Source organism: Delphinus delphis, chromosome 3 (assembly GCF_949987515.2).
Source record: "Delphinus delphis chromosome 3, mDelDel1.2, whole genome shotgun sequence".
In the NCBI taxonomy this organism is placed as follows: domain Eukaryota; kingdom Metazoa; phylum Chordata; class Mammalia; order Artiodactyla; family Delphinidae; genus Delphinus; species Delphinus delphis.
The window spans coordinates 26,771,072-26,792,597 of NC_082685.1; the positions used below are offsets into that span (position 1 = coordinate 26,771,072).

Sequence of the window (21,526 nt, forward strand, 5' to 3'; positions counted from 1 at the left end):
GTATGAGAGTATGACATAAGTGTTCTGTAAATGATATTTAATATTAGTATTATATTATGGTTGCAAAGTATCAGTAGGTGGCAGAGCAGTGTAGTGGATGTGGCACTAGTCTGGGTTTCTGAGTCCAGCTTTGCTGCAACCCATCTGTGTAGCTGTGGGCTTTGTTTGCTCCATCTGTCTTATGAAGGAGTGGGGCTGGGGTCAGTTAGCAAGTGTCAAGTTGCAAGTTACAGGAGGTTCAACTCAAACTGCCTTAAATAATAACAAATGGGGCTTCCCTGGTGGCGCAGTGGTTGAGAGTTCGCCTGCCGATACAGGGGACACGGGTTCGTGCCCCGGTCTGGGAAGATCCCACATGCCGCGGAGTGGCTAGGCCCGTGAGCCATGGCCGCTGAGCCTGCGCGTCCGGAGCCTGTGCTCCGCAACGGGAGAGACCACAACAGTGAGAGGCCCGTGTACAGCAAAAAAAAAATTAATAATAACAACGAATGAATTTATTGATACATACAACCAAAACACTGGCAGGACATGTAGTTTCAGGTGAAGCTTGATCCAGCAGTTCAGTGAAATCCTCAAGAAGTCCATTTGTTTTCATCTCTGCCTTGACTTCTGTGGTATTATGTTCATCTATAGGTTGACTTTCCTGCAGGTTACAAAATGATTGCCTCTATCTTCCAGGGCTATGTGCTTTTTCATTCATGTCCAGCAGGAAAACTAGGGACTTTGTTTCATCGTTCTCTGTAAACACCCTAAAATTCATGATGATTGCACTGGCTTCAGTCTTAAGCCTACCCCTGAACAAATCACTGTGACCAGGGGCATGGGAGGTAATGATTAGCCTAGACTAGGTCATGTGCTCCATTTCTACAACTGTGAGTACAGTTAGCTGTCAGAATCTCATGGGTCATCAAAAGTCCACTCAGTGGGGCTGGCTACTCCTGAGGTTTTCCCCTTCTCTTCAAGATCTGGGTTTTTTGCAGAGGTGGTTGAGGTCTGCCAATTAGATTGGGCCTTATTTTGATGTGAAGGGACTTATTTCAGCTCCTCTAAGAAACCCATATGGGCATCTTTGTGCATGTTTCCCTTTAGAGGAAGAGTAATTTGGCTTGAATTCATGGACTTGTTTTCATGGCTTTAGTTTTCACGACAGCCGCTTTCTAACACCTTCTGGTGTTTGTATATAATTACAGCTAGTTTTAGGAATAGGTGGAGAAGGTCTTCATGTTCTCTAAGAAATGGAGCTGGGCATGGATTTTGGAGTTTGGCAGGCTTTTAAGCCCACTTCCAGCTGTTGTGGGCAGTTTCCTCCGTGTCTCTGGGCATCCTTTTTTTCATCCGAAGAATAGGTGCCTAGGATACCTACTTCACAAGGTTGCTGCGAGATTCAAGTAGGATCTCACCATAGAGAGCCTGGCGCCAAGCAGTGGTCCCCAGTCCCATCTACATTTCCTCCTGGAAGCCTCTCCAATGGGCCTTGCTGGCCTCTGCTCAGAGGATTTATTCAGAGATGGGATGTTAGAGAACCACAGGATTGGTCATGATGGGATTCTCCATTTCCACAACAGATCTGATTTCCTTAATGGAACAAGAGATAGAATCTCAGAAGCCTGAGCAAGAAGTCACAGCAAGCCTAGGCCCAGATTTTGTATAAAAGCCTGGTGATCTCCCCCCCCACACCCCTGAGATCGCGTCAAGCTCCGCTCGGAGGAGCCTTCCCTCCCCACCCTGTTTAAAGCAGCCTCCCAAGTCACCGCAGTCATTTTCTATCACATCACACTTTTGTTCTCTTCATGCCACTTTAACTACCCCAAATCATTTTATTTGTTTTCTGTTTCCTCCCATTAGAAAATAAGATTCATGAGAGCAGGACACATATCTGGCCTATTCATTACTTGTTTTAGGTTAGGTTCCTCTAGAATCCAGCCCTGGGTCAAGCGTGTGGGATTAAGTAGTTTATCCGGGAGGGGATTCCAGGAAGCAATGGTAGGAGAATGCAGGAAATGAGACAGGGAAGAGAAAGAGGTCAATAAGGGGTGTACTTTTGAGCAGATTACTATTGTGGGTGATTGGGGCTCAATCCCAGTGGAGAAGTCTGGGAGAAGGTATAGAGTTCTTCCTACTGCGGAGAGGGTTCTGGGGTATTGATTCACCAACTCTCATTGGTCATTGGCTAAGGGCTACTCCTGGGAAGTGCTAACTACCTGATTCTTCCTGCCTGCCCTGCCCACAAACAGAGTGGGGCTATCTTGGCCACAGTCTGTCTGTGACAGTCAGAGTGACAGGCAAAAAGTCACAGGCATTTGCAGCCAGCAGGCGTTGAGTCCACCTGTGCAGTCAGTGAGTGCCAAGTGTGTCTGATAAGTCATCTACTACACGGTTGAATCCCCATCAGCAGGCACGATGACGGACAAATAGTGACAATTTGTTGGATGATTCAGGAGGAGCAGGATCCCTCCAGGAGGCCAAGAGGAGGGTGTTCCAAGCTGAGAACCTCATTTCTCTTAATACCCCAGTTGCTGAGGGATGCATGGATTCACAAAAGCCCAGGCCTCTTTCTGTTTCTGTGCTTCTGTGGAAACTGCAGCATTTATTTTTTCCTTGTTCCTTTATTAAAAGCTTTGATGAGTGGTGGCCCATATCCTTACAGTTGCTCCAACAGGTTGTCCTTTTCTCCCTACCTCACCAGGACAACCAACTTCCTTTCTGTTGATTATTCATCTTAGGACAAGTTTTGAATCTTCCTTCCATTCTGATTTCTCTCTGAATATCTCCAGATGCTGATTTTCCTTTCAGTATTGGGTGCCGAGGACTGAATTGGGCTTCTTTTTTTTTTTTTTTTTTTTTTTTTTTTTTTTTTTTTTTTGCGGTACGCGGGCCTCTCACTGCTGTGGCCTCTCCCGTTGCGGAGCACAGGCTCCGGACGCACAGGCTCAGCGGCCATGGCTCACGGGCCCAGCCGCTCCACGGCACGTGGGATCCTCCCAGACCGGGGCACGAACCCGTGTCCCCTGCATTGGCAGGCGGACTCCCAACCACTGCGCCACCAGGGAAGCCCTGAATTGGGCTTCTTACCTGTGGTCTGGCCAGGACAGGGAGAAGGGCAGCAGCCCTTCCACTCTTCTAGGGCCAGGGCTCTCCATTCTAGGTGTACACTGGAATCATCTGGGGAGCTTTTAAAGCACATTGATGCTCAGGGCCCCACCTCTAGAAATTCTGATTTAGAACCTGGGATAAGGCCCAGGCATTTGGTACTTTGAAAATTTTCCCTAAGTGTGCCTCCCCAAGTGATTTTGATATGAAGCCCTGGTGGATAAACACTGGCCTAAATCTTACATAGGCATCAAGCAAAGGCATCTGAAAAGGTCAGAGGTATGTGTAGGTTCAGGTACAGCTTGATCTAGCAGCTCAATGGTCTCATCAATTTCTGGTTTATTTTTAAATTTTTTATTAAAAAAACCTCTTTGCCTTGCCTTCTGTGATTCTGGTTTCTCTCCCCTTTGGTTATCAGATAACCTCTCAGAATTCCTAAATCACTACCAACATGTCCTAGGACTGCTGTCTCATTCATGTCCAATAGGAGAGAGAGCATCTTTGCCCCATTGTTCCCAGCGCAAGTCTTGAGATTCATGCTGTGTGGACTGGCACAGGTATCAAGCCTAGCCTGGACCAATCACTGTAGCCAGGGGGATGGTTCAGGTCCTGTGCTCCATTCCCAGCACTGGGTATGGTCCCCATTGTGGCTCTCTATGCACTTTACAATCTTGTGGGCAGCTTCTAAGGAATTCTGATGCCTGGGTTCTACACTCAAGAGATTCTACTTCAATTGATCTGGGATGGGGCCCAGATGTTGGCATTTTTCAAAGTTCCCCAGGTGATTATGCTATGCAGCCAGGGTGGAGAACCATGGCCTAAACGTTGTACAGCCTCGGGATGCAGGTTCACACCCCACAGTGGAAAGGTCACAAGAATAGATCGTCTGCTTGGACCTAAGTATATGCCTTGCTAGGGGCCAGCCACATGTCCAGCAGCCTTAGATGACCACATGGCTGCACTCAGGAAGCTCAAATAGAGAAACAGAGCTGTGGCCTCTATAATTTCCAGCCATAAAGCAGCAGCAGCCAATGGCAATCCGATTGGGAATATTTCATCCATGCAGAGGTGTGATGACCTGCTCTCGCTAGTGATCCACGGGTACCTGAGGCTTTTCCCTTCTCTATATCTGTTTTCTCCTCTACTGTTTGGATTCAAAGAATGCCTTTGCCTCTCTGAGCTGACTGGAGATGAATGAGACTTGTGGGAGGTACTCTCAGTTCCTTGGGGCAAGGCAGAATCCCGTAGTAGGAAGGCTCTAGGAGAAAGTGGGAAGAGTTTAATCTCTCTATGGAGCTGCGCTACCTTAGGCAGTTTCCCTTACTTCTCTGAGCTTCAGTGTGCAAACCAGCAAAATGAAGACTCTACCTTCCAGAGCATTCTGCCGTGAAATGAGATAATTCATATAAGCCCCTAGTGCAGCCCTTGGCACATAACAGGGGTTCTGTAAATTGCTTTTCTTCCAAGAATGCCACTGTTAGCTCTTAATCTTTTTAATGTGATGTCAAATGAAGAAACCAAGACCCACAGTGTCCAATATAAACAATCATTTGCTGTTTATAGGCTGAAGCCTCTTGATCCACTCCTGGACTCCAAGTCCCTCAGCAGGGGGTCCTGACCACCTCTTCATCTCTGTACCCCCAACCACACCATGTGAGGCTCCAGACTTTCTATACCAGAGGGTCTTGGGAGTGACACTTGTTCTGGAAGGGGGGTGTTGTGAAGAGTCTCATTTTTAAGCTGCATTTGCTTATGGTCACAGTATTCGCATTTGAGTCGGATGTTTGCTTGGGGGCAGGGGAGGGTGATGTGCTACTTGGCATAGTGCCTGGCACAATGTAGGCACTAATAACTGGTGCCAAAGGAATAGGCTAGCCTTCCCTTTCAACAGCTTACCTCTTCTGCCCAATGTCGTGGATGAAATGAAGATTAAGAGTGTAAGAAATAGTTCCGTTTATTGATTAGAAGATGGTATAAAATTACAACAATTTGCAGGCATCCTGGGCTTTCTGGGAGGGTCATGCAGTGCTGGGCTCTAGCAGGAGATGAAGTGGAGGCATGGGCCACTGGGCATTGGCTCCCTTCCTGTGCATGTTAAGGGACTTGTACCACCAGCATAGATGCTAATATGAGAGAGCATTATTGTCCTTGCCTCTGGAAACAAAGGACATGTGCAGTTTGGGTCATCAGACAATGCCATGCTTAATAATTCAGTCCTATCCTACATACGTTAGGCGCTGGCTCTCCCAATCTAGTCATAGTAGATTCTAATTGTTCTGTATAATACTCATTCTTCCCACCAAAGAAAGAGAAACAGGCACATTGGTTTGGGAGACCATCAGAAGCTGATGTGCATTTGGCTCAGGTCATCTCGCTTCCAGATACATCAAGGTCTGCTGGACTTGGAGGCAGTAGCCTGGGGCACGCAAACAGAAAAATGTGCACTACTGTTGAAGCTCAAGCAGAGGGACCTTCCATAGGGCAGCAGTACGAAGAGATGAGCATGCTTCCAAAACAAACCCGGTTTCATCTTGTCTCTCTCAAGAAGAGGGAGGAGGAAGAGCTGGCAATCAGAGACTGAGCCACGTGATCCTGGGTTCCCCAAAATGTCTCTGCAGAGAATTCTTCCAAAGTGCAAAATGTGTTTCTGTCCCAAGAGTCCGCGTGTAAAATCAGAAGGAGGGCCGATCAAGGTGTTAAGTTGGTTGTTTAGTAACGTCTCTGAGAGCCGAATGGCTGTGTTCACAGTTACATGACATTTTGGAACAGCTGGAGGGACCTCATGATGTTGTCATCCTGGGATGGGAGGAGGGGGAGAAGAGGATGGTTAGAATTCTCTGAGGCTTCTCCCTGAGAAGCTCTGTAACTTCTCAAATCTCCAGAGCAAATCTGCAGAATGGGTTTCCTATTCAGAAAGAACTCTGCAAGGGTATGAGAAGCAGGGAGTAAGGGGTAGGTGGGGACCTAGAAAGTGAGAAGTTCAAAGGGAGAAGCACCTTCTCTGGCTTTAAAGAGGAATTCAGAAAAAAAAACCCCACAAATTTTCCAGTAAACAAGTGAGGACTACTTCTTTTAAGAAGCTGTGGGCAATTGCATTTTTATCAAATGCTTGTTCTATACCTATGGAGATGATCACATGGTTTTTTTTCTTTTTTATTCTATTCTAGTTTACATTTTTCTATTGTATATTCTCTAAGGAGTAAGTATGGAATGTGGTAAATCCTCAAATATTTAGATATTAAACAACACATTTCTAATTCCATGGGTCAGAGAAAAATATTTTGAATTAAAATATAATGAAAATGTGACATATCAACATTTTGGGGAGCTAAAGCAGTACTCAGCTAAAGCAGTACTCAGAGGAAAATGTAGCCCTTTAAATGCATATATTAGAAAAGAATGGTTGAAAATCAATGCTCTAAACCTCCATCTCAAAAATCTAGAAAGAAAACCTAAAAAATTGAATTAAAATAAAAAAGCAGAAGGAAGGAAATAATTTAGAGCACACATAAATGAAATAGAAAGCAGACCTAAAGTAGAGAAAATCAACAAAGTTGATTATGGGTATTTGAAATCTTTTAAAAGTTTCTAGAACAGGGAGGTATAATTGCCTGACAGTTAAGTATATGGATTCGGAAGTCAGGCTGCCTAGGTTCTAATCCTGGCTCTGCCACTTACGAGCTGAGTGACCTTAGGCAAGGTATTTAGTTTCTCTGTGCCTCAGTTTCTTCGTGTGTGCAATGGCATTGATCATAGTATCTACATATAGGGTGGGTTGTGAAAAAGGAGTTAATTAATCAATATTGCTTGCTAATGTGAGAAACTAAATTGATTAAAAAACTGTTAAGCAAAGTCAAAAAAGCATGGTACACTAGGGCGTGGTATTTAAAATTAGAACGATGGAGTTCAAGTTCCATCTCTATCACTTATTGTGCGTTAACCACATCTCTTAACCTGCAGTGCCTCCGTTTTCTTTAAAATGGGTATGATGAATACTGATGTTCAGCTAGTTCATAATGATTAAAGTGTGGAAATGGTTCTAATCCTGTTGGTAAAAAGCTTCTGACCTGAGCCTCTCTAGCTACCTGGCTACCTGGTAACTGGTCCAGAACCCCTAGACTACCGAAAGGTCCATCAACTAACAGGTTAATACCAACTTTAGCAGGGGTTCTTTAGGGCACTGCTCCAGGGCATTGGTCAAAGTCAGTTAAGAATGATCAATCCTCAGTCTACTCTAGTTATTAAATATTTTGGCTATATAGTGACCCTACTGCTCAGGGTTTTTTACATTACGTGAGGTTTACTAAATGCACCTAAAACTTGGTAGGTGCTCACTACATGTTAATAACGTCTCCCCAGCTTTCTTGCATTTGCAGTTCTTATTGGCTGGAACTCAGAGTAACTGTGCACCTTTCTGAGAAAAGGTAGGAGTATAAATGCATTTTTCTAAATTAGAGGAAAGCAATTATTTCCAGTTCAGTCTCTGGCTGACTCTGGGGCCAGTTTATCCTTTTAGCAACATCAACATTACCCTTGACCTTCTGAATGGGAATCTGCATTTTAACAAGAACTTCAAGGAGGCTGGTTTGCACATTAAAGTTTTAGAAGCATTGGTCAGGACACTTTTGTTAGCATGAAGATTTCTAGATCCCCGTCCCAGATCTAGAGTCTCTGGGTTGAGGCCTGGAAATGGGCATTTTTAGAATCATCCCAGGCGATTCTTATGCACACTATGGTTTAAGAATCGCAGCTTTAGATTTTTTTTTCCAGCTACTCCCTTTGTAGTCTGGGGAGTGGGTCATCAAGCCAGAGGAAGACTGAAAAATGACAGTGTTGCCCACTTGGAAGTCTTTAGTTTCACAGAGATCCCCTCTGGGCTTTCACATCCCCCTTCTTAGTCTGTGTGGCTCAGCCTGTGCTTACCCAGGACTAGCCACAGACCAGTCCGAGGAGTGGAGATTGTTGAAATTCTGAGTTGTTGCTGGTGATGGTGATGGTGGTGGCTCTAATCTGAGAAACTGCAGGTTTCTCATTTTCTCCCTTCTGCCCCAGATTTCCTTTCCCAGATATAGAAGTTTTCTGCCCCGAGATCTCTCCTTACCTCCTGACAGGATTCAAGAAATTCGTCTAAAGTCACGATGCCATCTTTATTTTTGTCCATTTTCTGAAAGACCCAACAAGAAGCACTTTAAAGAATCTGGTGATATGCATTCCAAAACTTGCTTTCTGTTAACCAACATTCCCCCGAGAATTAGGATGGTCTTTCACTGGCCAGACAACTCCACCCAGGCCCTGGTTACAGCACTTTGACCCCCATGAGCTTCCTTCAAATTAAAAAACTTGCTGTAGATGCTCATCTTCTCATCACCAGATTATTCTGCTGACACCCTAACATGCCTTTCCCAGTCTCACTTCTAGCCTGTCCATTTGGCAGAAAGAACACTGGACATGAGAGGTTCTACTTCTGTCTCTGTCACTTACTGTGTGACCTTGAGCGAATCTTTAAGCCTCTCTGAGCCTCTGCTTTTCCCATCTGCAAAGTGAGAGGATTAGACTAGAATGAGCTCTGATGTTCTCTGATACTCTCCTGCTAGGTTAATTTTTTTTATTAGCACACCATTAAGATTTTGCCACTCTTCTATTCACGGACTAACAGCACCTACTTTTTACCAGAGCAAGGCTAAACTCTTCGGTCTAAAGAGCTCACCCCAGTTTCCAAGCCACCCTGGTTTCCACCTGATTTCCCCTTACTCCCCAGACACAAATGCTTAACACCTACACAGATGTGCTTTATGACGTCTTCTCTGTTTACTCTGATCCCCCAACCATTTTTATGGAATTTAGAGTCCATACTCTACCACTTATACTTAATAATATTCTTCCTTATTCTCTTCTGTAGTGCATACTTGTCCATTTAATGAGATAATCTATTCCTGGAGGGCAAGATATCTTGTAATTCTTTTCTGTTTCCTACCATCTGTAGTGCAGGCTTGGACACAAACCACTGCTCAGAGGCTCGTGGGTTGACTGATCTAAGTTGAGCTTAAAGCTCACACACAGGTGTGTGCTCTTACCTGGAAGAAGACATCCACGTGCTGCCTTGGAGTATCTTCTTTAAGCACAGGATACGTGTATTTCCCCATCATGTCATAGATGGCTTTGACAATGTCCATCATCTCCTGGAGAGGGGACATAGAAGCACACAGGGTGGGAACCAGGAAGTTAAGCTCCTCTGGGTGACAGTCTGGGGCTCTTGGTCTCCTTTGAGAATGAAAGTGTTTAAAAGGAACTTCTTCAGCTGATGAGAGGGAGTTAGAAAGCAAGCTGAAGGGGCTATATTCTGGGAGCCTCCTTCCAGAGAGAGGGCAGTGGAAAATTCTCTTTGTCGTCAGAAGCTCTTGGGTAGCTTGCCTCTTCCTGAGCATTCCTCAGTGAGGGGTTGTAAGTGGGATCTGAGCGGACGTATTCGTGTACTGATCAGCCCACACCCCATTTCTGGAAGACCCTGTCTCCGCTCCATAATTCCTTTGAATGGTTGGCCTGGGTGGCTGTGTTTGTACCAGGTGACCTGTCACTGTGACCACAGCTGATTGGAACAAATGTGGACATCCAACTACAGAGCTGAGCCACTCTATTTCTATCTCTTGAGAAGTCTGAGTGAAGAGTTGGAGCTGGTGCCATGGGCAAACCACTTCCAGGTTTTAGCTGAGATCAGGGGAGAGCAGACACCGAAAATTATTCTATTACAGGGAAGAACTTCCATAAAGAGTAGACTGGAGCAGGTGGAGTAGAGGAGATGAGAGGAATTCTGGGAGAAAGGGAGAGAAAGAAGAGAAGTGAGGAGAGTAGAGGGAGAAGGGAGGTGGGACACGGGGGAGGACAGAGAAATATTCTCACGAGCACATGTGCACACACACAAACACTCTCTCTCTCTCTCTCTCTCTGAGAAAAGCAGTTGAAGAAGACAGAGGTAGTAACAGGGACCAAGAGAAGCCCCAGAGAGGCAGCATCTGAGAATGGTTACCCTATCCACTAAAACCTCCTCTGAGGTCTTTCCCCCCCGCCCCGCCCCACCCCCCATGTTGCTGCCAACCGAACCTATCATTCCTGCAGAGGAGAGTGTGACCAACTTGATCTAAGACAATGCTGGAGGAGGGAGAGGAAAGAGAGGAATAAGAAGAGGAGACTGGTGTGACATGGGGGGAGACTAACAACTTCCTAGCTTGAATGGGGATTAAATGTGTTACACCAAACGACCTATATCTTCTTTTTCACTTTAAAAAATTATTTTTTAAAAGACTTTTTAGAGAAACTACCTACATCTTTACAAGAAATCTCTCAGCTTAAGCTCGTTTATGTTGATGATTTTCTAGCTTTGTAACCAAAAGATCCCTTTCTACAAAGGCAAAAATTACCATTCTTGATTGATGGGCCCAGATAGATGTGACAAATTCTTTCATATTTTCTTTCTAATCTTTCATTGATATGGAACAAGTGATCAGCACATACACATTAAAATAATTAACTTGTTCTTTTTACTGCTCTATAGATCTGTTTCCCCAAGAATGTGAGTTCTGAGGACACATGCTTGATCCTTCATTGCTAAGTTCTCTGCCCCTGGCACCATGCCTGCCATGGGCTGGGAGCCCAGTCACTGTTGAGTGGTTCTGTGGTGTTTTCCTGATCACACTGACCAGAAGTAGTGTTCCATGGGCTTCCCCATCCCCTACTTGGAATGGGGGAAAAGAATGTAGGAAGGCAGTCTTGTCTTCAGGATATCTGATGGAGTGTCTACAGAGACCCGGGGGCCAGCTTCTATCTTGGGTTCCTTACTGCTACTCCTCATTCCATGTGCTTATTTTATTTAATTGTTTTTGTTTTGTTTTTTGACCTATTATTAATCATTTTAGACTTACACAAAACTTGCAAAAATAGTACAGAGCATTCATGTATACCTTTGACCCAGCTTCCCCTAATGCTAACGACTTGTATAACCACAGCACAATGATGAAAGCTAGGAAAGTAATAATGCTACAATACTAGTAAGTACAACACTATAAACAATGCCACAAAACTATTAAACTATAGAGCTTATTCAAGCTCCATCAGTTTTTTCTCCAATGCCTTTTTATGTTCAAGGATCCCACGTCACATTCAGTTGTTGTGTCTCCTTAGTCTCCTCTGATCTGTGACGGTGCCTCATTCTGTCTTTGTCTTTGGAGACCATGACTCTTTTGATATGAGTACTGGTCAGTTATTTTGTAGAATGTCTCTCAGTTTGGGTTAGTCCCTGGTTGTCTTATGATTAGACTGAACTTATGCATTTTTGACAAGAATACCGTAGAAGTGATGTTATATCCTTCTTGGTGCAACATATCGAAGAGGTACATGGTGTTGCTATGTCTTATTACTGGCGATGTTAACCTTGATCACTTGATTAAGGTGGTGCCTGTCAAGCTTCTCCACTGATCTTAGAATCTGTTAGTGGATCTTGCCTGCAAAAAGTATTACTGTAATGTTTGCTTAATGGGGATTTTGTATTTCCTTTATTCCTTCTATGTTTATTAATTGGAATTCTTCTTTAAGGAAGAGTTGTCCTTCCCCTCCCCCACTTGTTTATGTATTCACTGATTTAAATACATATTTATTATATATTTAAATACATAATATATTATTTGTACATATATATTAGTTAGGACTCATGGACATTTACTTTATTTTATAGGTTATAACCCAAACTATCAATTTGTATTTTGTTGCTCAAATTGTTCTGGCTTTGGCTGTTGGGAACTCCTTCAGGCTGACTTCTGTGGTCTTTTGACATACCCCGCCCCCCATCTTTTCTTTTTTTTAAATAGCACTCCCATTTTTTTTTTTTTTTTTTTTTTTGGTACGCGGGTCTCTCACTGTTGTGGCCTCTCCCGTTGCGGAGCACAGGCTCCGGACGCGCAGGCTCAGCGGCCATGGCTCACGGGCCCAGCCGCTCCGCGGCATGTGGGATCCTCCCAGACCGGGGCACGAACCCGTTTCCCCTGCATCGGCAGGCGGACTTAAAGATAAATTTTGATTGCTCTCTCAGGATTTTCATTGCCTACAGTTTTGATGAAACTATTTCCAAATGACTGCCTGGGGAAGATCCAGCTATCTTTTCTAAGATGCTGCTTATTCACACTTTCTTTTCCTTTTAAGGAGTACTTTATTAATCCTGCCATCCAGAAAGGTCTGATGGGTATTAATGGGGACAGTTTTGTCTAGTTTGCAAATTAAAAAAAGGGAGCAGGAGTTAGTAAGATTATTCAGTGATGGAATAATGGTTGAATCAAGGTTGAAGATCTTGTTATAAGTCTCATTTTAGGGTCCTTTCCTTATATATTTTGTAAAGTAGTATTTGAATATTTTGGAGTATAAGATATTGAGTATATATAGAAGCATTTAATTATTTACAAAGTTGAGATAATATTATACATACTACTGTATAGTGATTTTTAAAATGTAATGTAACATACAATTTTTTTTTCTGATTGCTCTTACATGGTTTTAAATGGCCACCTGTCATTCCATTATATGTATTTACTGGAATTCTTACCACATCTGCTATTAGTGGATATTAGGATTTTCACATTTTGGGGACTGTTCACCACTTTATCTTCAGCACCTAGAACATCTAATAAGCCCTCAAATATATGTTGAGCAAATCCATGACTGAATGAATGAGGAATGAGAATTGGAGAGAAACCTGCAGGGTTGAGGTGAGGATTAGAGATGACATTTGTAACTCCAGGCACTGTACCTGGCACACAGGAGCTCAGGAAGTGGGATGCTATAAGATGCTAAATCCAAGCTTTGACTGAGATGCCAGGATACAGTAGATACCAAAGTGAGTTTTGAGATAGACCTGTGGGTATTTCACTATCTAGATACCACATATACTTTGAGGCTCTAAGAGTGTCAAGCATTGAAGATTCAGAAATTTATTTGTGATGATTTATTTAGAGATGGCTGCACCTGACCCCCCTTCTGAGGTTTTATTAGTAGGCAAAATAGGTTGTGGCTATGATTCAACTGGAATCTCCTCTTCCTCAAAGATCTCCCTTTTCTCTTCTAGGTGATGCCTGCAATGCTACTATTCCAGTTTTTACCTTTAACGTGTGGCTGTTAACCTGTTAAAATGCAAATTCCCGTGGGAGGAGTTACTCTACACTGAAATAAATTATTTATACCCCCTTTAGAATGTGCATTGAATAAGTGAGAGTGAATGAATCTGCTTAATCCTTTCTTGAGTGCCCGTGGACAGGGCAGGGTAGGGCAATGGGGGAGGTCAAAGGTGACCTTCATTTTGTCGGGAACCACCTCTGCCCCAAAGCAGATCCCTCCTCGTTTGGACCATTTCATCCTCATGACTAAGGCTGTTCTCTCTCTAATTAGGTGCCTTCCCTGTAGCTCTCGCATGCCCCTGGCCTCAGCTCACTTACCTCTTTGTTTATGTATCCATCTTTATTGATGTCATACAAATTAAATGTCCACCTTAGTTTCTCATGGACGGTTCCTCTCAGTAAAATCGACAGAGCAGTTACAAAGTCCTGAGAAGTGGAAGAGGCATGAGAGACATTAACCACCAAGCCATGGGGGGGGGGGGTGAAGCTCTGTCTTTGGGTCAGACTCTGTGACTTCTTTTACAGAATGGTATCTCCCAGGTCCTCTGTCCCCAGAAGGATGTGGCCAAGCTCAGTGAACAGCCCCACCCCCCTTCCACTGCCTACCTTGCCCCATTTTTGGGAAGGAGCTTCTGGAGGAAGAACGGAGCTCAGTGTGTGCTGACACCTACTGTTGCCTTATCGCATGGCTACGATTATTGTACAAGTGGTGGTATCATCTGGTGGCTAAGAACATGGACTCTGGAAACATACCACCTGAGTTCAAAGCCCTCCTTTACCACTTACTGTTTGAACTTGGGAAAGCAACTCAATCTCTCTCTGCCTTAATTTCCTCTTCTGTAAACTGATAATAAATAATAGAACCCTACCTTGTTAGGGTTACTGTGAGGATTAAATGAGTTAATACATGCAGAGCACTAAGTACAGAGATTGCAGCATGGTCAGCGCGGTGTACATGTGACCGATTAGACTGTTATTGTTAGTCCCTGAGGTCCTGAGTTCCTGGAGGGTAAGGGCAGTTGCTTCTTCTATCTTCAGGAAATCCTTGTTAAATGGTAAAGGACTGAAGCATTTGATGGTCCACTCCTCCCAACATCTCCATGGTTTAGAGGAAGAGTGATGGGGACCCGGGGCCTCTCAGAGACAAGCATACCTCGAACTTCACCGAGCCCGTCTGCGTGGTGTCGAAGGCATGGAAGAGGTAATGGGCATACGTGCTGGCATCTGCAAGGCACAGAAGGAAAAGCAGGTGATGGGAGCAGGGGTCCTGCAGAGGGGAAATCACTTAAAAACAGTAAGAAAGAGAAGAGAATGATGCTAGGGTGATAGAAGGGAGAAGATTACAGAGTGGGAAAAACTGCTGCTGTGACCTGGGACCCGTTTGGCTTTTCTGGGGTTTAGGTGGGAAGTTCTGGCAAGAGCTGAGACAGGCCCTTGCTCCTAAGTCTAGCCATCCCCAGAGAGAGACGCTCCTGCCTCTCTATGTGTATAATTCTTGTTGGATGAATGACACGGGACTTGTGTGGAGAAGATGCTCTTCTGAGTGGCAGCACAATGCCATGGAATGAGCACCCATTAGGGAGCAGACAGACCTGGTCTTGGAGAGCTACCTAGCTGTGTAACCCCAGGCATCTAACACAACCTCTCTGAGCTTCACCTTCCCATCTCTGCACAATGTTAAACTTTTCATATAGCCATAACATCAAAACCATCAACCAGCCTGCCACACAGTAAAAACTCAATATAAGAGTGGCTCTATAGGACTCAACAAACATCGGTTCTGGGGCCTGCATGGGGTGAAGCTGCCCCCAGCTGGGAGAGTGGTCCTGTACTGGGTCCCACACCTAAGAAGGCTGCTGAAGAGGTCCATGAGAAACGGAGCCCAAGAAGTGTCTGGGACACTTGGATCTCTGTTTCATCAGGATCCGGGGAAGGGGTCCTGCAGGAGAAGGCTCCTGGGGCAGGAAGTAAGTTGGCATGTGACACATTGAAGCCACAGGGAGAGCCTCTGATGCCCCAGACCCGTGGGGTCAGAGCAGGTTCCTGCAGGAGTCAGGCAGAATGACATAGCGGCTGTGAGCCTGGCACACTTGCTAACCTGATTTATAAGCACAATTTTATTCAACCTGCATCTTTTTGGACTCCTTTATTTTTATAGTCTCTGGTATTTACTAAAGTTCTTTTTCAAGGAAAGCTGTTTTAAGGAAAGGATGGAGTATAGCACAATGGTAGGCCTATATTGGCAAAGCTTTAGACAGACACTTTGGGATCTAATTCTGGTCTGCCACTCACTAGCTGTGCAATCTTCCGTGAGCTGCTTAGCCTCTCTGAGACGTAGTTGCCCGGGTCGCAGATAACAATACCAGCTTTATAGAGCTGTTAGGACATTTTGTGATATTGCTTTATCACTCTCCTCTCTGGGAGAAGGTCCATTTTCAGAGCTCTTTTCTGCTAAAGCTTCAGTGAATTCCACACCCTGCAATAAGGGAGGAATTCTGCTCGTTCTCCCCAACCTTGAGGAGGAGGCAGATAACAAGGAAGTATGAACTTGGAGGAAGGAAGGCTGCCAGGGGATGAAGAGAGGGAGCCAGGAGGGATCTGTTTCAAGATCGGACTCACCTCCATGCGGGAAAAACTGGGCGTAGATCTGCTTGAATGTTTCTTCGTTGACCATACCACTGGGGCACTCCTGTGTGAAGGGGAGAGAGTTAGCGGGACTGTCTGAGAGCCTTGGGGTTCCTTGTGATCCCTGGTGGGCGGGGACCGGGCAACCACCTGTGCACCTCCGTATCTCCAAGGTGAGTGGCTGGGAGATAGTTCCACCTTAGGACTGAAGCTGCTTTGCAAAATGATGAGATGTCATCAGAGAACGGGCACTGTGAGGTGGAAAGAGTCTGGGCTTTGGGATTAGAAAGACCTGGGTTTGGATCCTGGCTCAGCCCCTTCTAAGCTTTGTAACTTGGAGTGAGTCAGTCTCTGATTCTCAGTGTCCTTACCTGTAAAATGGGGCTACCAGTACCTTTCCAGCAAGGCTACCATGAGGTTAAATATATGAAACTGAGGTAAATTAATACATTGGCTATCAGGCTTGTACTTCAGTCTGTGAGCTTGGTTAGCAGCAGACCTAAATCCCATCATTTCTGGGGCACTAACAGTATTGACAGTGTGAATGGGTTACGCTAAGGCTGGTATCTGGGCCAAGGCTGTGCAATCCTGTGAAGTCTCTGGGCTGTTGGCCAATTTCCCATCTACTGAGACTGCCTCATTCTTGCCTGGCATCTTCCTCTAGCCAGGTGACCTTGCTCTCCTGTTTCCTTTATAGATTTGGCCTTCCTTTTACAACTACACATGTGCAAAAATCTCTCCGATGGGTCCCTTTGGCATTTGGGAGAGCTTAGTCCCAAATGGGAGATCCTGCCGGGGCCTTCAGAGGCCCTGTGGGTCTTACATTTTTGAAGCCTCGATAAAGGACTTGCAGCTCCCTCTTGGTGAAGTTGGTCTGGGCCTCAAGCTGCTCCAGTCCCTCAGGCCGATGGCAAACCATGGTCATCTCCAACTCGTCTTCAATCTTATCTGGAACCAGAGGAGATGGCATTGAAGCAACGAACCTTGGTGGTCACTCGTCAGCCCACAGTCTGGGCTGTCAAAAGGGTGGTGTGGCGACCTGAGACGTAGGTTCATGGGCTGGGGGGTCACACTGCAGATGACCTTCCTGCTTTGAACCCCGCCTCCCCGCTCAGTCACTTTCTGTCTTACCATCAGTCCAGCCATTACTCCAGCTGTGTCGGATACCACCTAGGGAGGGAGCTTCAGCCTTGGAGATAAATGTGTTCCAAGTGGAGATGAGGGCAGAAGTGCTAAAGATAAGTCCACATGAAAACGTTTCCTTTTCTTTCAAAATAACTGCTCTGCATCTTCAGTTTGCTGCCCATTGAACCATCTGAATATTCTAGAGACACAGGTAAGTGAGCAGATTGACTAACATCCTCCAAACAGCAAAGGGAGACAAATTCATAAAAAACCATAGAGTACACTCTCACCATTTAGGAAACTAGAGGAAGACTAGCTTGATTTGGCAAAAAGTACAAATTACAGCATGTTAAGTATTAATTTAAAAATATGAATGCACTTCCCGGTACTGTAATACCTACCAGACATTCTTAAATAATAGGAAAATGACTTAAATGGGAGCTACTTTATATAAATGAAAGCTTCTGAAGTATTTGAAGAGCTCTAAAAACAGTTGTTTTAAGTAGTAGTTTATCCCTCCTACACATACTATTATACAATGCAATATAATTTTGCACCAGGTATTTAGAAAGTGTCATTTAAAGTATCCCATTGCTCTGTCCATCTCCTACTGTAGGATCACAAAATCTAAATAAGTGTAACTTACAACGTTTTACCATCACAGAAGGTAAGTGAGTGTTTTCCTCCATCTAACCTTCTTGGCCCATTGTTGCCATGCAGGTATCACCAAATCCATGTATTGAACAACTGTAAATAGGGGCTGGCAAGAGTAGTCATGAGATGGGCATCACTCCATGATGATGGAGAGTGAGGACAGGCTGAGTTTCTATCTGATAGAACAGGATGAGCAGGTGTATTACACTGTGTGCACTTCCCTAGCCAGTGTCAGTCTTTTTGCATCAGATTCTCTCCGCAATTGTCACTTTTCCTTTGAGACGCTGATCTCAATGCAAAAGGAATCCGTCAAAGTGAGTTTATATCTTTTATCTCCTCTCTAAGGTAATGGACGTTTGGGTAAGGTTCCAAGGGAGAGACAGAAGAACCTGGTAACAATTCCCAACTGTCATCTTTCTTACATACTGGGAAATATATATCATCTTATCCTACAGAGAGTAAAGCAGATTATTCAATATAAATAAGACTCTGTTTACGCAAAACAGCTGGAAGTGGCCAATTTCCTTATAATTTGAATAGAGCCTTTAAATACTGTTATGTTTCTAGCTAACAAGTTAAGTAGCAATTACTTAAATACTGCAGCATTCTCAAACAAACAAAAAACCCCACGTAAGTCTAATTCAGAATACTCACATATATTTTCAACTCATTTAAAATTAGAATTCAAGTTGTTGGTTTAAATTTCCTAGCATTAGATTTAATAGCAATTTTATTTTTAAAAATGCACAGATGTTTAACCCTGAAAAGAGATGAAAGTTATATTAAAATGTAAATAAGGAAGACACAAATGTATTTTTGGAAGAAAAGGTGTATTTTTGAAGGCATCTAGTATACATTTCCGAGTTTATCTTATCCAGAAGCTTAAAAGATTTTTTTTTTCAGTATTGACTGTGATTAGATTCTTCACAAGCTCAGGGAAATCTCTTTGCAGAAATTTGAGAGAATCTTTCTGACTCAGAAACTGCACTTGGTAACTGTCTCTTTCCTTAAGAATGCACTGGTTATAGATATATCAAATATTAAAACCACTTCATTAAGATAGAACTGGTTTGTTTACTGTCTGACCAGCAGGATCAGTTTCTGTATCGAAGAGATTCTGTAACATCTGAATATTGACTGCCAAGCTTTTGTTTTGTTTTGCTTCTTCATCACCCTCTAATTGTCAGACTATGGTAACATCAGTTGCTGAAGGAAATTTACATATTTGGGATTCAAGATGTTGATGCTGGGAAATCGCCCGCACGGTGGGTGTTAGGGGCTTCAACCAGTGGTTCTTGAATTTCTTTTTACTGTGTTTCATAGTAAGAATTACAATTGACATCACAATCCAGTATACATAAAGGGAAAATTTTATAAAATGTTTTGAAGCAAGGGTTTCATGAAATAGAGTACCATTTCATGAAATGGTACTTTCCCTCAGTAATGTGGGATATACTCTGTTCTCAAATTTAATCATTCCTTTATAAAAATGTGCTGATTGTGACTCTCATGGTCATGATTTGGGAATGGAAAACACTAATTTAATTTGCCTACACTTGTAGCAACCGTATGGGTGCCTCTACAATGGCTTCTGCATAATTTAAGCATTCTTTGCCCTCACATCAGCTCTCCCTTCTCTTTCTCTGTATGCTTCGTGGTTCTGGCCACTGTAAATATATTCTGAAGAAACTCTGAAAGGGGCTGTGGAGGTTTTAAAATCCTTGCTTTCCCCCAGGGAGCCTCTGAGTGCTATCCAGGCGGTCCCACTAAGGGAAGGGGGGTGTGGCCCAGCTCTCTGGTTGGAGGAAGAGGAAACAGAATTAACAGATGCGAGCCTCCTTGACAGTTTCTTCTGAGGTTTGTTAAGAGTTTCTGAGGCCAAGTGTTGCTTGTTATTATTATTTTTATTATTAAAAATAATGTTGAGCCAGTTACTAAGTCAGGTTGAGTTTGGATGATAAAGATAAAAATTAACCCAGAGATCTAATACAATGGTGATCACTACCTAACAAGAGTAAATCAGAATACCTTTTGTTTGTAAACTACTTTTGCTCTGTAAAATGTTTTCATGCCCGTCGCCCCACTAAAACTTTGTGTGTGGTGGGAAGTGGGAGAACATTACCCTCTCCATCAGAATATTAGGAAGATGGGGGTCCTAACAGATCAAGAGTTTTCTAACTATAAGTACCTTAAAAAGTGACGAACAATCTATCACTGGGGGCAGTTAAAGCAAGCTAGAATAACCAACTGTAGAGGATGCTACACAGGTAATTCCCAGACTGAAGGAGAGTTTGGAGGAGATGATTCAGATTATGTGGACCTTAATGTTTTGGGGTCACAGACTCTTCTGAGTGTGGATGAAAGCAATAGGCCCTCTTAGAAAAAGAAAATGCACCTAACCATGGCATTTTGCCTGTACTTTCCATGAGTTCCTGTATCTTTCAAACACATGGAGCCCATGTTGAGGACTTCTAGCATGGGAGATATCTTCCACACTCTGTCACTAACTGGCTTTGCCTGAGTCCTAGGTGACAGAGCCAGCTGGTGACAGGACTGGACCTCAAATCCAGCCAGTCCAGGGCCTGTTTTATAGATCTGGCTTCCATGTGCCTCTACAATGGCTTCTGCTTCCCTCGAGCACAAAACTGCAAATTGATTGTAACCATCCTTGCAGTAGTTCTGCTCTTGACAAGCTCTGTGCCCGTGTACAAGTGAGGCCCTTAGACTATGAGCAATAGGACGGCCCAAGTCTTTGGTCTTCTCTCTGCTGAGGGTCTCCTCTGTTAGGTCCATAACCATTACACGACCAAAGACCATGGCTGTGACCATCTCCTTCCTGTACTGGAAATATTTTCTCCGTCATGGGGTCTCTGGATTGGATTGTGTAACCACCCATTTAGTTTTGAGGTTACAAAAGTGTTGGTCATTGGCATGAACACAGTCCAAAGATAGGTCTTGTTTGGCCCATAAAATGTGTTTTAATTTTGTTTGGAATTTCCAACATTTAAAGTTGAGAGATTCATGCACAAGTTTGGATTTCTGATTTCTCTTTGAAAATGGGATTCTCTGACAACTTTGGTCTCACCTTCTCACAAGGTAACAGCTTATCAGTGCTGAGCAGGGGCTGATCCCTCTGAGCAGTGAAAGCCTCTAGTGTGCCCTCTGTTCACCCCCGGCTCACTTACTTCAGTTGTGTTCCCTGCTTGGTCCTGCAGGCGTCTGAGTTTTGGGCTCCTGATCTATACCTACTTGCCCTTCCACCCACTACCATTCTCCTACCTCACATCACCCAGGCTACCGCCTCTCTCTCCCTCACCGTTTGTTTATTTAAACACATTCTGCTTTGTTTCACAAAGGACTTGAAGCTGATTATATGAAATACATATAATAAAATAAAAAGACATAAGGTAATAGGAAAAACTGCCTCAGAAAATATTGATTAGATGAGGAGGTCGAGACCACGGGGGAAAAAGAGAACGTAGAAATCCAGGTCATTTGTTCTAAGCAGTTCCTACACTTGAGCCACAAATTGGCTCTGAGATTTTACATGTATCTTATTGTCTGTGAGAGAAAAACATATCAGTTTCTTAAGGGGAGCAAAATTTTTCCCGTAACTTGTCTCTAAAAGAATGTTTCCAACTCTTTCTGTTTAGGTGGGGTTTGTTGTTAAGGGGCCCAGAAAGTTGGTCAGTGAGAAGACTAATTACAAAATATATACTTGATTAAGAAGCTCTCCCGCTGAAAGTAATGTGAGCAAGGTAGTCAAGTTAGTTTACACTTTTTTACCTCTCTGATACTGGTAATACCACCAGGCGATGTCTAGGAAAAAGTAAGAAAACATTTTACCAAAACCACTCATCAAACAAGCAAAACACGCT

The 21,526-nt window shown here is 43.8% G+C and overlaps 1 protein-coding gene across 1 annotated transcript in view; it reads right to left on the reverse strand.

Annotated features, from left to right (window-relative positions):
* Window positions 1–5,048: 5,048 nt before the first annotated feature.
* Window positions 5,049–21,526, reverse strand: part of KCNIP1 (potassium voltage-gated channel interacting protein 1) — a 224,304-nt gene continuing 207,826 nt past the window's right edge. Inside the window, exons 2-8 of the mRNA XM_060006800.1 lie at window positions 16,693–16,817; window positions 15,864–15,933; window positions 14,398–14,468; window positions 13,563–13,670; window positions 9,165–9,269; window positions 8,192–8,254; window positions 5,049–5,886 (exon numbers count right to left, since the gene is read on the reverse strand). Of these exons, the coding sequence (XP_059862783.1) occupies window positions 5,839–5,886; window positions 8,192–8,254; window positions 9,165–9,269; window positions 13,563–13,670; window positions 14,398–14,468; window positions 15,864–15,933; window positions 16,693–16,817 (590 nt within the window). The 3' untranslated portion in view covers window positions 5,049–5,838. The remainder of the gene's footprint in view (window positions 5,887–8,191; window positions 8,255–9,164; window positions 9,270–13,562; window positions 13,671–14,397; window positions 14,469–15,863; window positions 15,934–16,692; window positions 16,818–21,526) is intronic.